Below are 16,704 nucleotides of genomic sequence, written 5' to 3'. Positions count from 1 at the left end.
CAAAGCTGAGAGCAGAAATCAACGAAGTGGAAACTCAAAAAACAATCCGAAAGATCAACGAAAGCAGAAGTTGGTTCTTTGAAAAAATAAACAAGATTGATAGACCACTGGCAAACCTAACAAAGAAAGAGAGAGAGAGAAACTTGATAACTCGTATCAGGAATGAAAAAGGAGAGATCACTACTGATATGACAGAGATTCAAAGGGTAATCAGAAACTACTTTGAAAAACTCTACGCCACTAAAAATGAGAACCTGGAAGAAATGGATAAATTCTTGGACTCTTATAATCTTCCACGGTTGAAGGAAGAGGATGTAGCATATCTAAACACCCCCATCACCATTGATGAAATTAAAACAGTAATCAAATGTCTGCCGAAAAACAAAAGCCCAGGTCCAGATGGATTCACTAATGAATTCTATCAAACTTTCCAAGAGGAACTACTGCCAATCTTGGCAAGACTCTTTCATGAAATTGAACAAACAGAAACACTTCCAAATAGCTTTTATGAAGCCAACATCACCTTGATACCTAAACCAGACAGAGACGCTACCAAAAAAGAAAATTACAGACCAATATCACTGATGAATGCAGATGCAAAGATCCTCAACAAAATCCTGGCAAATAGGATTCAATGCCTCATTAAGAAGATCATCCACTACGATCAAGTAGGTTTCATCCCAGGAATGCAAGGCTGGTTTAACATCCGTAAATCTATCAACATAATACACAACATCAATAACAAGAAAAATAAAAACCACATGATCATATCAATAGATGCAGAGAAAGCATTTGATAAGGTCCAACACCCATTCTTGATCAAAACTCTCAGCAAGATGGGAATGGAGGGAACCTTTCTCAATATAGTGAAGGCCATCTACCACAAGCCAGTGGCAAATATTATCCTCAATGGAGAAAAACTGAAAGCCTTCCCTCTAAATTCTGGCACAAGACAAGGCTGTCCTCTCTCACCACTCCTATTCAACATAGCACTGGAAGTACTTGCTATAGCGATTAGGCAAGAAAAGGATATCAAGGGAATCCAGATAGGAAAGGAAGAAGTCAAGCTCTCACTGTTTGCAGATGACATGATACTCTACTTAGAAAACCCTAAAGACTCTATCAAAAAGCTTCTAGAAACAATAGACTCATATAGCAAGGTGGCAGGCTACAAAATTAACACACAAAAATCAATGGCCTTTCTATACACCAACAGTAATAAAGAAGAAATGGACATTAAGAAAACAACCCCATTCACAATAGTACCACACAAACTCAAATATCTTGGAATCAACTTGACTAAATATGTGAAGGACCTATACAAAGAAAACTATAAAAATCTGCTCCAAGAAATAAGAGAGGACACACGGAAATGGAAACACATACCCTGCTCATGGATTGGCAGGATTAACATCATCAAAATGTCAATACTCCCCAAGGCATTATACAGATTTAATGCCATCCCTCTAAAGATACCCATGACATTCTTCAAAGAAGTGGATCAGACACTTTTGAAATTCATTTGGAACAATAAACACCCTCGAATAGCTAAAGCAATCATTGGGAAAAAGAATATGGGAGGAATTACTTTTCCCAACTTTAAACTGTACTACAAAGCAACAGTTATCAAAACAGCATGGTATTGGAATAAGGATAGGTCCTCAGATCAGTGGAATAGGCTTGAATACTCAGAAAATGTTCCCCAGACGTAAAACCATCTAATTTTTGATAAAGGAGCAGGAAATCCTAAATGGAGCAGGGAAAGCCTCTTCAACAAGTGGTGTTGGCACAATTGGATAGCCACTTGCAAAAAATTAAACTTAGACCCCCAGCTAACATCATGTACAAAGGTAAAATCCAAATGGATTAAAGACCTCGATATCAGCCCCAAAACCATAAGATATATAGAACAGCACATAGGCAAAACACTACAGGACATTACAGGCATCTTCAAGGAGGAAACTGCACTCTCCAAGCAAGTGAAAGCAGAGATTAACAGATGGGAATATATTAAGCTGAGAAGCTTCTGCACCTCAAAGGAAATAGTGCCCAGGATACAAGAGCCACCCACTGAGTGGGAGAAACTATTCACCCAATACCCATCAGATAAGGGGCTAATCTCCAAAATATACAAGGCACTGACAGAACTTTACAAGAAAAAAACATCTAACCCCATCAAAAAATGGGGAGAAGAAATGAACAGACACTTTGACAAAGAAGAAATACGCATGGCCAAAAGACACATGAAAAAATGTTCCACATCACTAATCATCAGGGAGATGCAAATCAAAACAACGATGAGATACCACCTCACACCCCAGAGAATGGCACACATCACAAAGAATGAGAATAAACAGTGTTGGCGGGGATGTGGAGAGAAAGGAACTCTTATCCACTGCTGGTGGGAATGCTGTCTAGTTCAACCTTTATGGAAAGCGATATGGAGATTCCTCCAAAAACTGGAAATCGAGCTCCCATACGATCCAGCTATACCACTCCTAGGAATATACCCTAGGAACACAAAAATACAATACAAAAACCCCTTCCTTACACCTATATTCATTGCAGCTCTATTTACCATAGCAAGACTCTGGAAACAACCAAGATGCCCTTCAACAGATGAATGGCTAAAGAAACTGTGGTACATATACACAATGGAATATTATGCAGCTGTCAGGAGAGATGAAGTCATGAAATTTTCCTATACATGGATGTACATGGAATCTATTATGCTGAGTGAAATAAGTCAGAGAGAGAGAGAAAAACGCAGAATGGTCTCACTCATCTATGGGTTTTAAGAAAAATGAAAGACACCCTTGTAATAATAATTTTCAGACACAAAAGAGAAAAGAGCTGGAAGTTCCAGCTCACCTCAGGAAGCTCACCACAAAGAGTGATGAGTTTAGTTAGAGAAATAACTACATTTTGAACTGTCCTAATATTGAGAATGTATGAGGGAAATGTAGAGCCTGTTTAGGGTACAGGCGGGGGTTGGGTGGGGAGGAGGGTGATTTGGGACTTGGGTGATGGGAATGTTGCACTGGTGATGGGTGGTGTTCCTTTTATGACTGAAACCCAAACACAATCATGTATGTAATCAAGGTGTTTAAATAAAAAAAAAATTAAAAAAAAAAAAAAAAGAAAAGAAAAACAACAACAAAAAAAAAAAAAAAAGAAGTTAACATATTTGCCTATGTGCAGCAAATCCAAATTCAACCCCCCCATGAGATCCCCAAACACCACCGGAAAGATCTCTGAGTGTAGAATCAAGGGTAAGCCCTGCGCACTGGATGTAGTCCAAAAACAAAGCCCAAACTTTATTTTCTGTGTTACTTCAAGAAAATGCCCATTTGAAAAGGGGTGAGACTTAAAAAACTGGGCCAGAGCAAAATTAAGTGGGTAGAATGCTTGCTTAAAATTAGTCAATAAGGTTCCAGGCCAGCGAGATAGCATGGAGGTAAGGCATTTGCCTTCCATGCAGAAGGACAGTGGTTCAAATCCCAGCATCCCATATGGTCCCCCATGCCTGCCAGGGGCGATTTCTGAGTGTAGAGCCAGAAGTAACCCCTGAGCACTGCCAGGTGTGACCCAAAAAAACAAAAAGAAAATAAGGTTTCATTCCCAATATCCCTATGATCCCTGAGTCTGAGTCTGAGCCCAGTCAGGAATGATCCTTGAGCTCAGAGCCAGGAGTAAGCCCTGACCATGAAAGAAAAACAAAATGAAAGAGCCATTACAATGCACATTCAAGGCCAAATGTGCTGAAACCAAACAAAGAGATTATGTGAGCATAAAAGATGCAATACACAAAGAAGATAAAACAACATAAACCTGATACAACATAGCAAAGCATGAAACAAAACCCCCTGCTAATAAAGGAGAATTTAAAAAATGCATATGTACTTGTGCTGGAAAATTTCATTGCATTTATTTCAAAATCTAGTGGTTCAAATGTTCAGACAGATTGTTAAAAGTAATCATTTGGAGGGACTAGGAATATTGTTCAAAGGTGGAGCATATGGCCTTGAGGATGAGTCCTTGCGTTCAGTCCCCCACCAGTCACATGTGACCTGTGGTAGCCCTCTGAACACTATTTAGTGTGACCCTAATTTTTTTAAATTTTTAGTAAGACTGTGGAAGTCAGAGAGGTAGTACAATGGATAGGGTGCTTGCCTGGCATGTGCCCAACCCAAGGTCAATCTCTAATACCACATATGGTCCTCTGAGCACCAACAAGCACACATATAATCCTCTGAGGACACATATGATCCTCTGAGGACACAGATGGTCCCAAGAGCACAATTGGTTCTTTGAACACCACAATCGAGCCAGGAGATAGCTCTGAGAACAGTTGGGTGTGGTGACCTGAAAAAGAATGTTCTGGAAATAATAAGGCTGGTAAAATATGTCGAACTATGATTAGAAGATAGGGCCTCTGTAGATATTAGTGGTTATTTTTGTTGTTATTAATTGTTATAACCATTTGACAATTACATGTGTCAATTATCTTCTCTGTTGGTGGCTTACTTTTAATTGTCTTTAAATTGAGGTATAATTGACATGTCTCGTTCCAGGTAGCAACATAATGAGTCTGTATTTATACACATATGAGATGATAACCACAGTAAGTTTAGTTACCATCTGTCATCCTACAATTATGAATTATGTGTGAGGGTGACTTGGGGACCACACAATGGTGTTTAGGGGCTTCTCTAGCTCTGTGCTTAGCAAGTGCCCCTATCCCTGTACTATCTATGCTGAGATTTCTAGGATTTACTCCCTTGGGAACTTTCAAATAGATACTGTTAGACATTATTAACTATAGTCATAATTTTGATGACTGTAAAACTCTAGTCTTAAATTTGTGTGTATATAGAAGTTAAGCTTTAATCTTTCTTCTAATTTAACAAACTAATCTCTTACAGTTTATTCCTTTTTTGTCCTGAGAAGAAATATTTTCTTTCCCCAGTTAGAATGATGCAGATGTACACATTTTTTTTAATTTATATTTTAGACACGGTGCTTTCCTGAATAATCCTTGGATTTAATGTCCAGTTAGAAGTTAATTTGATGTTCACTATGAATTCAGGTGCTTTTCATGAGAGAGAGAGAGAAAGAAAGAGAGACTAAAAATCATTTCCACATCTAGAAATTTATAGTCAGGAGACCACTTTCTTTTCTGTTGGTTCTTTCTTACTCTTTTCTGTTTCCTTTTGCATTTTTTCCTAAGTAAAACCATTCTATCCAGAAATCTCACTTATTAGACTCCTCAATTTACTAAATGGGATTTTTTTTTCTCCCCTTTTCATTTCTAATCTGGTTTAAGTTTCTCTCCCTTTCTTTGTGAGTTTTGCTAGTGGTTTATCAATCTTGTTTATTTTTTTTCAAAGAACTAACTTTTGCTTTCATTGAGATGTGCATATTTTAAAGTTTCTGAGTGCTTCTTCCCACAAACTCATGTGCCCAGCTCCAGTCCAACCTGCCAGTGAGTTCATGCTCCCAAATTTTGTGCTCTATGCTCAATCTTCATCCATTCGTCCATAAACAACCAAAAGTCTTTGACACAGCTGATCTCTTTGCATTCTTGAATCCTTTTTCACCCTGTTTAAAGGATTTCTGTCATTGAATGTCCCCACCTCCCAGACTTTTTGTCTCTACTACTCCTAAGTGTTGGGATGTCTTCGCTCCATCCTTGCGCCTCTTTTCTCTTGACAACAAACACACTCTGCTGCTCTTCTTCAGTTTTGTGGGTTTAAGGACTTTCACAACTGATGATATCAACATTTTCTTTTTTTTTAAAATAAATTTTTATTGTGACCAAAGTGCATTACAAATCTTTCACTGCATCATTTATGGTATGCAGTGACAATGAATGAGGGGCATTCTCACCACCAGTGCTGTCCTCCCTCCACCCCTGTTCCCAGCATGTATCCCATATCTCCCTTCTTGATATCAACATTTTCTATCTTAGTTCTAGCCTTTCTAACTTTTATGAAATCAACTCTTTATTGGATGTCTGTTTGTTTTTGTTTCTGTTGGTTTTTTTTGTTTGTTTGTTTGTTTGTTTGTTTTGTGAGCCACACCCGGCGGTGCTCAGGGATTACTCCTGGCTCTTCACCAGAAATCTCTCTTGGCAGACTCAGGGAACCATATGGGATTCTGAAAATCAAATCCGGGTCTATCTCAGGTCGGCCAAATGCAAGGCAAATGCCCTACCGCTGTACCATCCTCTGGCCCCAATCTTTATTGGATGTCTAGAAGCATCTCAAACTTAATTTGGCCTAGACACAAGCACTTATTTCTCTGAATTGTTTCTTCCATATCACCCATTCCAGGAACTTGAACGTTCATTTCTCACACAGAAATTACTTTCTTTCATTAATTTCTTACACAGTAATACTGACAACTTATTGTTTCCCTTCTTCACAAAGAAAGCACGTACTACTTCTCCACCCCAATCAGAATAAAAATTAAACCTCAATTACTTTCTGCTTCCATTGAGAGTGAATGGCAACCACACCCAGCAATATTCAGAAGCTGATCCAGTCTCTAAATTCTAGGATCATTCCTGGAGGGTCTGAGAGGGAGGCAGAGATAAAATTCAGGTTGGATGAGGGCCAGGCAAACACTGCCTCTGCCCACAATCACTCTGCCACTATCCTGTCTCTCCAGCCCCACATTGAAAAAAGTTAATGCTTACTTTCCTTATTGATTTCTTTTTTTGTTTTGTTTTGTTTTGTTTTTGGGCCACACCCATTTGACGCTCAGGGGTTACTCCTGGCAATGTGCTCAGAAATCGCCCCTGGCTTGGGGGGACCATATGGGACGCCGGGGGATCAAACTGTGGTCCGTTCCTTGGCTAGCGCTTGTAAGGCAGACACCTTACCTCTAGCGCCACCTTCCTGGCCCCTCCTTATTGATTTCTAACTTGTATATTATTCTAGAATAAGAACAGTAACATTATTTATTCATTGTCAGCTCAAAGGAAAAAAAGGCAGAATTTCAATGTTTAAATAATCATAGATGTTAAATCTAACTTGGTTGTGCCTATTATTTAAATTTGCCATAGTATTTTTGGGGAACTTTTGAGCTACACTCAGAGGTACTCAGGTGTCATGCCTAACAGGTCTTAGCAACCAGGTATATTACATGTAAGGAAAGTGACTTACCGGCTGTATTATGGCTCCGGCCCTTGACTAGAATATTTTTCCTTCATCAAGATCTTGTGAGAGAAATAAGTCCTATTCCATGATTTGAATAATTTTTCTCATTCTCCTGAGAGTGAAATATTGAGGGCAATATCTAGTAGTCTACAGTGTAGAAAAATCAACTCACTCCGTATAATAGAGCCTTTACAGCATAATTACAAAACATTTTACCCCAGGACCTCTTTATATTCTTTAAAAAAATTGATTACCCATGAACAACTTTGTAACTAACTGTGCATCATATAGTTGGTTCGACCAAAAAATGCATAAAAATATATATTATCTCAAAAAGGTTTGTTTACTATGATTACATTTATAAATATTCATAATAAACACTAAGCATTTTAAACATTTGTTTTAAATAATGCAGGGCCAGAAACTGAACTGGGCTGACCTGTACAAGGTCAGTGCTTAACCCACTGTACCACATCTCTGGTCCTGCTCATTTTTTACGTGAGAAAAACCTGGAAAGCAGTAATGTTAGCCACTGGAGAAAGATCGCCATGGGATAGCACTCTGAGAAGCTGTGACTTCAGCCCAGAGCCTCAGAGGAGCTGACATGGGGCTCAGGTTACTGTCAGGAGCAGCCAGCTACAGGCCTCTTAATTTATACTCTGTGTTTTACCCAATTATATCTAAAATAGCAATAATACTGACATCCTAATTCTGAAGCAACAAGCACCCTATTAAGCAATTTTAAGATTTCTTTCCAACTCCTTCCTCTGAAAAAAAAAATATTAAGTATTGACCAGAGAGATAGCACAGCAAGTAAAGTTCTTAATACGGTAGATAAAGATTCAATTCCTGGCATCATTTATGGTCCCCTAAGCCCCACCAGAAGTGACTCCTGAGTGCTGCCGCCAAATGTAGCCCTTAAACAAGACAAAAATTAAGTAAATAAACAAGACAGCTCAGCCAAGCATCCACAGCTGGGTCCTAGCAACAGAAGGAAAAACACTTCCCTTTGTCACAGAGACACAGTCCTGAGACTTGGGACAACAAGGTGAGAAGAACCCAACACTGAAACGCCTGATGGCTGCTGACCATCAAGCAGCTGAGGGTCCAGATCTCAGACTTGATCTGCTGCACCCACATGGGTGAATCTCTCAGGAAAATGCAGAGACACTGAGAAAGGATGGGGTTCTCCCTCTTTCCACTGTATCAGCACAGTAGAGGAAAGCTCCTCTCCTAGACCCCCCAGCACAGCACTGCTATAGGATCCCCTGTGCAGGTAGGAAGGCCAGTGTTATTTTCTCCTTAAATGAATACTATTTTATCATGAAAGTGCAGTGCCCCTTCCAAACCTCTCAGCTGGCCTCACACTGCCTGTTCTCACTTCAGTCCTCTGATAGTCAGTGAGGCTGAATTCTTTCCTGCCCCAGAACAGATCTGTTCCTGCCTCTGTCCTTGCACCCAGTTTGCTCCTTCTCTTTCCTCTTCAGTGCAAGAGATTGACCCTCTTCCCAGTTCCTGTTGTTGACAGGGAATTCTTTCTTAGCAAAAGGAATAGCAGGGGAATCTTCAACAATGGTGAGATCCCAGAAAGGAGATTCTATCAATGCCTATCCCATTCATTTCTTCAGAACTCACCGTCACCCCTCCTAGAAAGCTCCCAAGTGCCCAAGAGAGGGGCCATGAGCATAGTTCTAAAGAACTGCTATCCAGAAATCTTGGACCCCACTTCCCTGACTCCCCCATGTTCTGAGGCAGTAACCACCCCCTAAATTAGTCAAGTGAATCAACTGGAAAACTGTTGGAACTAACACGAAAACTCAAGGGAAGGTCAAAGAAAACCAACAGGCTGAAACCAGTGATGTCCCACCAATCACAAAAGAAGAGCAGGATGGAGCAGGAGGCAGCACACATAACACTGAACTCTTGAGGTTTCATGTGTTCTGTGTGACAACAGAAAAACTCTCAGTGAGTGGCAAGCCACAGAACTGGCCACATTCCTTATTCGGTGTGGGGAAAGAGCTATAAAAATTGCACTAACTTCCCTCAGAGGGAAAAATAACAGCAGGAAGCTATGAAACCAGTGCAGAATTGGGGTTAATGTCTAAATATTTATTGTGAGTTGATTATAGAAACCCTATGATTAAGTGACCAGAGTGACAGCACATCAGTAGGGTGTTTGCTTTGCATGTGGCCAACCCAAAATGGACCTGAGTTCAATCCCTGGCATCTTATATGGTCTCATGAGCCTGCCAGGAGCAATTTCTGAGCACAGAGCCAGGTGTAACCCCTAGCACTTCTGGGTGTGGCCCAAAAAACAAAAAGAAGAAAAGAATAAAAGAAAAGAAATCCTATGATTAAAAAATATTTGAAAGACTAAATAAGCAACGTTAATATTAAAATCTCATCTTATTCATCTAAAAGTCTTGATTATATCAAGAAAATCATGGGGCTGGAGAGATAGCACAGTGGTAGGGCATTTGCCTTGCATGCAGAAGGAAGGTGGTTCGAATCCCAGCATCCCATAAGGTCCCTTGAGCCTGCCAGGAGCGATTTCTGAGCATAGAGCCAGGAGTAACCCCAGGTGTGACCCAAAAGAAAACAAAAACAAAAAGCAAAAAAAAAAGGAAATCATGAATATGAATATAAAGTGTATCCTTGTTTCTCATCTTGAGTAAGTTGGTTTTCATTGGGGGACATAAGGGGAGATCACATAAGTGGTGCTCAGAGACTATTCCTGGCTCTGTGTTCACTCTTAGCAGTGTTTGGTGGTGCCAGGGATCCAGCTGGGGATTGGTATATTCAAGGCCTTCCCTTTGTACTAATCTCTCTGGATTCTTGAGTAGACAGAGTTGATTGGCTGTTTGGTTGGTTGATTGGTTTTTACCTTTTTTGTGTGTGTGGACAGTACCAGGACCTATACACTAGGGCCTTCCATTGCAATGTAAGTGTTCTATCATTGTGCTATATCCACAGGCCCCAAACCAATACTTTTATTCCTGTACTCTTCTAACTACATTTTAAGATAAAATAATATATAGTATTTAATATAGATTTTACAATGTACTGTCCTCATTTGGTAGGATAATCATGAGAAATATAGAAGCAAATTACACACCATAAATGTGAAGAATGAAAGCACTATTGGCCAAACTCAACTAACTCTAAATCCAAGTAAATAAAAATTTTAAAATGAAAAAAAAAACATGCAAAAAGAAACAAGATGAGTTATGTATGAAATAGTGTCTGCTATTCCCTAATTATAAGACATTGTATTTCAGTATAAACAACATATCCTTAAATGCAAGATTATGATGAAATTTATACTGTTGCTAAAGATTTTCAAGGTCTAAGCATGTAGCACACAGCATAGCACACAATCTTTTCATGGAAAAAAAATCTCTTAATCACTTAATACCCCTTGACCCATGCCAGTTTTTGGCCCTCACAGTCAGGCCTCTAGGCCTGGTTTCAGAGGCCTGGACAGAAATAAGGCGGCACCAAGATCTGCCACTCAGTTAGGACAGGAAAGACACAGATCAGAAACAAGCTGGGAAAGGGAAGAGGGGCAGGAAGGAGTGGAAGGAAAGGAAAAGATGGAGCAAGCAGAAAAAAAAGAGGAAGACAGAGATCCAGGCATGGGAGCAGCTGCTTAGCAAACAAAGCTTTCCTTCTGGGAATGGGGGGAATAATGTTCTGGAACAAAATACAGGTGGTGTTTGCACATCTTAAATGTACTAAACACCACTAAATAGCACACTTCAAAAGACCTAGGACAAAACATTTTTATGTTTTGGGTGCTCAGTCACCATAAAAATATTAAAAAGTTTTTTCAAAGGTGACAAGTGCCATGAAGAAAGTCTGGCGGTGATGGAGAAGCAAAAGTGATATCTGGGAAAAGGGGGTTCCTGGTGAGAAACTTAGCATTTATCTGAGGAGTGGAAATGGAAAGGAACAAGGTTATTGAAAATTCTGCCCCAATAAGTGGTCTTAGGAGCATTAAGTAAAATTAAAAAATTTATATCTAAATACCCAAACCATAGTCAAAGACAATAGAATTAAGAGAGCCAAACTATAAAAAGCTGAACACAAAATGGACCTGTTACACTGGTAGACCAGAGTGCTAAGGGTGAAGGTATGAGATGCATGCTGGGAAATTTGGTGGTGGGAGGTCAACACTGGTGGTGGAAATGGCCCTAATTCACTGTTACTATATGCCTGAAATACAATTGTGAAAGACTTGTAATTCACAATGGTCTCAATATAATTAAAAAAAAAATGTTGGGCCTAAAGAGAGGGATTCTATAAAGCATGGCTATGTTTTCTTGGAGGCCACTGAGGCAATATACTGCACAAGATCAAGAGATTTCAAAGCTGTCCTGTGGAAAAAGGGCTGAAGCTGAGCATAAGGGGCCCATGTAGAGCAGGGCTGTGGGCTTTCAGATGAGCTGGCGACCCCAGGCAGAGGGGGCAGGTCCAGAAAGGACCTGTATCAAGGCTGAGAGTCCAGTTAAATTGAGGGCTCCTAGGAAACCCAGAAGGTAGAGACAAGGGTGGCATTTAGCGCCCTTAAGAGGGCAGGCAATGCCAAGTGCAGTGCCCACATACAGCTAACAACACAGAACTGACATAGGATAAAGGACTTTTCCTCAGGCCCCTGGCAGGGCTACTGCTGAGGAGCAGACTGGAGCTGGGGGAGCTGCGGGGAAGAAAGACAGTCTTCTGTGGGCTGAAATAGGGGGCCCTGCAGGAAAGCAGGGGAGATCCTGACACAGAGCTTCCCTGGGTGCTGAGAAACACAGGGGAACAGCTACCTGTGTGCAGGCCAAGCCATAGTATGGCTGGTATCACCTGCAAAAACAGAGAACCCAGGAAAGAGGGTAGAGAAAGATGCAGAACAAAGTATATTCAAGTGGCACAGCAAGTGGTCACAGAGACCCCTATGCCATGACCCCCATGTCAGGAACTGTCTCTCAGGGCAGAATTGACAAGTAGGGTAAGAAAGCTTTAAAAAAAAAGAAGAAGAAGAAAAGAAAGCTTTTGGGTAGTAGAAGAGGGATTATGTCTGAATTTCCTAGGCCCTATGTCCCAGGCAACACCCAACTATGTCCAAAAGACTAAGGGTGGAAGTAGAAGAGTGGGTGCAGAGAGGCTACCAAGGCAACAAGGGTTCCTGGCCCAGGGGATTCACAGGGATGAGACCACACAGGTCCTAACAGGACTAGATGGCCTTCACACAGCAGGGACATGATGTCAGGCAGCTTCCCAGGGGCAAATCATAATGACAAGACTCCCAGTGGACAGCATAATTGTCTGAAATGGGAACGACCAGCAGACAAGACAGCAGCTGAGAGAACACCCTGGGAAGGTCACAGAGAAGAGACTGAACTGAGGGGAAGGTCACACTGCTGGGACTGATGTCAGAGCATTGTGTGCCTGAAACTTTCTGATGAGCAGCTCAGTGGCTTAATTTAAATGTATTTCTCAAAAAAACTTAACTGAGCACAGGAAGACATGTCCACATGCAGGGGCGGGACCTGGGACCACTTTACACCCAGTTTACTTCTGTGAGAAGTCAAATGAATGTCTCGGAATTGCTCAGATACATGGAAGTCTGTGAGCAGAAATGATAGGCTGGAGAGAACATGGCAGGAAAACCTGGTGCCTTGCCCAACCATTGACCCAGATTCGATCCTGAGCACAGTCAATAGTGGATCCTGAGCTCAGAGCCTGAGCATCACCAGGTACATCCCCCTCCAAAATTAAAGTAAACTGCAATGATGTATATCACCAGGGTCTCCACACACCTGTTCAAGTCCAGTGGATCAGACAGACAAGTCTATGGTCGGTCCCGGCAGCCATACAGTGCCACAGCCCTAAAAACAACAATGTCAGACCTGGACAAACTAGGGGTAAGTTGAGGAAAGAGGGGATGTAAAAGGGATGCAACCTTAATACAGGATGACAGGACCTTAAGTAGTGCTTAAGGACCCCAGGGGAGCTGGCACACAGCTGAAATGGGCACAGCAAATATTCCTTGAAAACTGAGAACACTATAAACTCTTAAGGTGAGGCAAAGGTACAATCCAGCCAAGGAGCCATCCCACACACCCCTTCCCGAGCCACTCTGTACTGCTGGGCACCCAGCCGTGCTCTTGGCACCCTGATTGGCTATTTTCCCTGACCTAGCTAGCTACAGACTTGAGGGCCAACTCTGGGCTGTTCATCAAAGCCAACACTCAATAACGTCATCAGCTAAGGATGAATGAATGAATGAATGAGTGGATAAGGTAAGTAAATGAGTGATTGAGTGGGGAGGTTGTGCGAATGAATGAATGTATGAGTGATGAAGGAATGTGTGAAGCGTGGGCATGGGTAGGGGAGCAAATGTATAAGTCAATGAATAAGAGAGAGCTTAAATGAGAAAATAAATGAATGACTGAATGGGGTCAGTGATAGCACAGCAGTAGGGCGTTTGCCTTGCGTGCAGACAAGCTGGGGCAGACCCAAGTTCGATCCCCAGCATCCCATATAGTCCCCCGAGCCTGCCAGGAGGAATTTCTGAGAACAGAGCCAGGAGTAACCCCTGAGTGCTGCCACGTGTGGCCCAAAACATAAAAATGAGTAACTGAGTGAAAAGATGCATGGATGGGTGAGTGAGTGAGTGAGTGAGTGAGTGAGTGAGTGAGTGAGTGAGTGAGTGAGTGAGTGGGAGATACACAGTGAGTGGACAAAAATCCAACCATCACCAGCTCAGAATCCCAGGATAATCCATTTCTGAGCACTTTGGCTGGAGTATGTCACTTCTGTCAGCTGTGGCTTACTCATGTGAACCAGATCGCAAGGCTCTGGGAGCATTTGGGGAGTGTGGGCACCCAGGAAACGTAGAGCTCACCCTTCCTCGAAATCCCTGCTTCTCCAAATCAGAAAACAGGCCCTGAGCACTCAGGAACTCCTCTGCAGAGGGAGCCCCTGGGGATCCCCATAGAGCAAGATTCCTGCAAACAGTAGAGCCTGGAGCAGGAACGCACCCACAGTGAATCCATAGCTCCTCTGCTGCCTCCTCACTTCCATCCTTTATCAATCAGGAAATTAATTACCTGGAGAAAGAGTTTTCTGCACCAAGAACCCAAGAGTTCGATGTATAATTTATACAGTGAAAATGTGGATGTCAGTGTGTGACAAATTACCATAAAAATATTTTCGCAGTTAAAGTTTCAGGCATCTGTCTTGCTCCTGGAAGAACCACCACACAGATAATATGGGTCCCAGAGCTCAGGCCGCTGGGCTGGAAAGGTGGCTCTGCATTCCCTCCCCAGCTCGGGGCTTTGCACTGGGCCAGCTGGGAGCCAGACAGGAAGGGAAGGCAGAGCAGTGAGGTTTCATGCTTTGGGGCCTCTGAGTCCCCTGGGAGACCTGGGCAAGCAGCTGATGAGTGATCACAACAATGTGGCGAGAGCTAAAACAGGCAGAACCCTGCATGCAGTCAACTGCAGAGCGAGTTCTTCCCAGTGCCAGAAGCATCCCCAAAAGACTAGCTAGACCTGCCAGGGGCTGTCGGAAAAAAAGAGAAAAAAACAGGGCACAGTCCCAGGAGGAAAACTACAGACACAGGTGGAGCAAACATGTCCCTGTGGGCAAAGGGAATGTCCAGCAGCCAGACCAGAGTGACCCGTAGGGGCCAATCACTTGCCAGCCCATGTGACCAAGCCAGAAACTGGACTTGGATTGAAATTCCTCACTGGCTTCAATCTGAACTTCACCCTGGTCAACACAACAGAGGCCACAGAAAGGGTAATTCGCAGTGTGAACAAGATTTAAGTGACGAGGTGAGTGGGTTTTGCAAATTGGGGTGCAGCATCGACACTAACCACAGAGTTAGAACTCTGGCACCCCATATAGTCCCTCTGAATCCCATCAGAAGGGATCACTGGGGGCCAGAGTAGTAGCGGTAGGGCATTCGCCTTGCATTTGGCTAACCCAGAACAGACTCAGGTTCGATTCCCGGCATCCCATAAGGTCCCCTGAGCCAGGAACAATTTCTGAGCACAGAGCCAGGAGTAACCCTTGAGCATCACCAGGTGTGGCCAAAAACTAATAATAATAGCAAAAAATAGCAAACAAACAAACAAAAAAGGATCACTGAGTGCAGAACTAGGAGTAAGCCCTGACACTGCCAGAAATGGCCCAAACTATAAATATTAATGGCCTCCCCCCCCCAAAAAAAATAGAATACAACCATCGTATAAAGTACCACTGTGGCAGGGACTTGAGTCCTGTAATAATTCTCAGGGCCCTTTCAGCCTCAGATCCTGCAGCTTGACTCACAACTCGCACACACAGACGCATCAGTCTGAGGTCCTGACTGGCATCGGGTCACATCCAAACTACTGGACAAGGTTAAGCTCTGTAGATGCCACTGCCACATGGGCTGGTTACTCATGGCATGGTCATATGCCTGATACCCGCTTTCCAGAGGCCTCATTACCCGAGTATACAGACAGGCGTGGTGTCCATGGCCCCATGGGACCCGTCTGTGCATGAAGCACAGTCAATGCAGGTCATCACACACCCTGGTGCTGGCCCAGAGCTCACGGTCACCATGCTGTCCCTGTGGTATCCCAAGAGATACTTGGGGTCTCCTGGAAATGAGGAGCCTAGCACAATCACACAAAGTCCCCACACCCTAATCCCATCTTCGTCCCCAGATAACATGTCACAGCCTAGAGTTGATCTAACATAGGAACTCTGGGGCAATGGCTCAAAAAATAGGGAGTTCTGACCTTAGAGCACCCCCTTTAATGGATAGCAAGCCCTTCATGCCTCAGAGTCACCCACATACCTCGCTTGACCTTGGGTGGCCTGAGGCCATCAGTCTGCTCCAGGGCCTCCCACATCTCCCGCTCCCTCCAACGCCGCAGCTGCTCCTGCCGCATCTTGTAGAAGAGAATGTGCTTCTGCACATCGCTGAGCTCGGCCAGGAGCTCGGGGTCGATGTACATGTCCTGCAAGATCTGGTGCAGCATGGCGCTGCCCACGGCACAACCAGGGGGCCACACTCAGCCCTGCTCCTCACGCCGGGGCCACTGCCAGGGCCTCTCCCCTCTGCGGCATGCTGGCCTGCAACAGCCGGCTTATCTTCTTCCTGCTAGTTAGGGGACCAGTAGTAGGGAAAACAGACCCGAAAGGCAGCAGAAGGGAGCCAGGGCCTTTGTGGGGGGCCCTACACCCCAGCAGCACCTGTGTCTTGGCCTCCCCCAAGGGTTCCAAGACAATGGGAGGAGGGTCAGTGCCTTCTGCTCTGCAGGGCACTGCCCGGGCCAGTCCTGGGCGGACAGGTGTCGAGTGATCTGTTAGTGGAAGGTAACAATGACACCAGCTATATCGATGACACTGCCCCGGCCAGCCGGATCCGATCTCTCTTCAGCCGGTAAGAGGAGGAGAAGGAGGCAGCTTTGCCTGCTAATTCCATGGCTTTTGAACCAATTTCAAGCAAGCCAGATGAGCCAGCCAGAAGTCTCTAGGCTCCTCAGCCACTCTGTCC

General features: G+C 43.3%; 1 protein-coding gene across 2 annotated transcripts in view; it reads right to left on the bottom strand.

The window, feature by feature from the left end:
- SH2D4B (SH2 domain containing 4B) overlaps positions 1–16,186 on the bottom strand; it is a 77,550-nt gene extending 61,364 nt beyond the window's left edge. For both annotated transcript variants that reach the window (XM_049790702.1, XM_049790703.1), the window contains exon 1: positions 15,995–16,186. In XM_049790702.1, the coding sequence (XP_049646659.1) occupies positions 15,995–16,186 (192 nt within the window). The remainder of the gene's footprint in view (positions 1–15,994) is intronic.
- Between the last annotated feature and the right edge of the window lie 518 nt (positions 16,187–16,704).

The sequence above is a fragment of the Suncus etruscus genome, chromosome 17 (genome assembly GCF_024139225.1).
Source record: "Suncus etruscus isolate mSunEtr1 chromosome 17, mSunEtr1.pri.cur, whole genome shotgun sequence".
Classification (NCBI taxonomy): domain Eukaryota; kingdom Metazoa; phylum Chordata; class Mammalia; order Eulipotyphla; family Soricidae; genus Suncus; species Suncus etruscus.
Note: the sequence above shows the minus strand (reverse complement) of the source record. Positions and strands in the feature narration are given on the sequence as shown.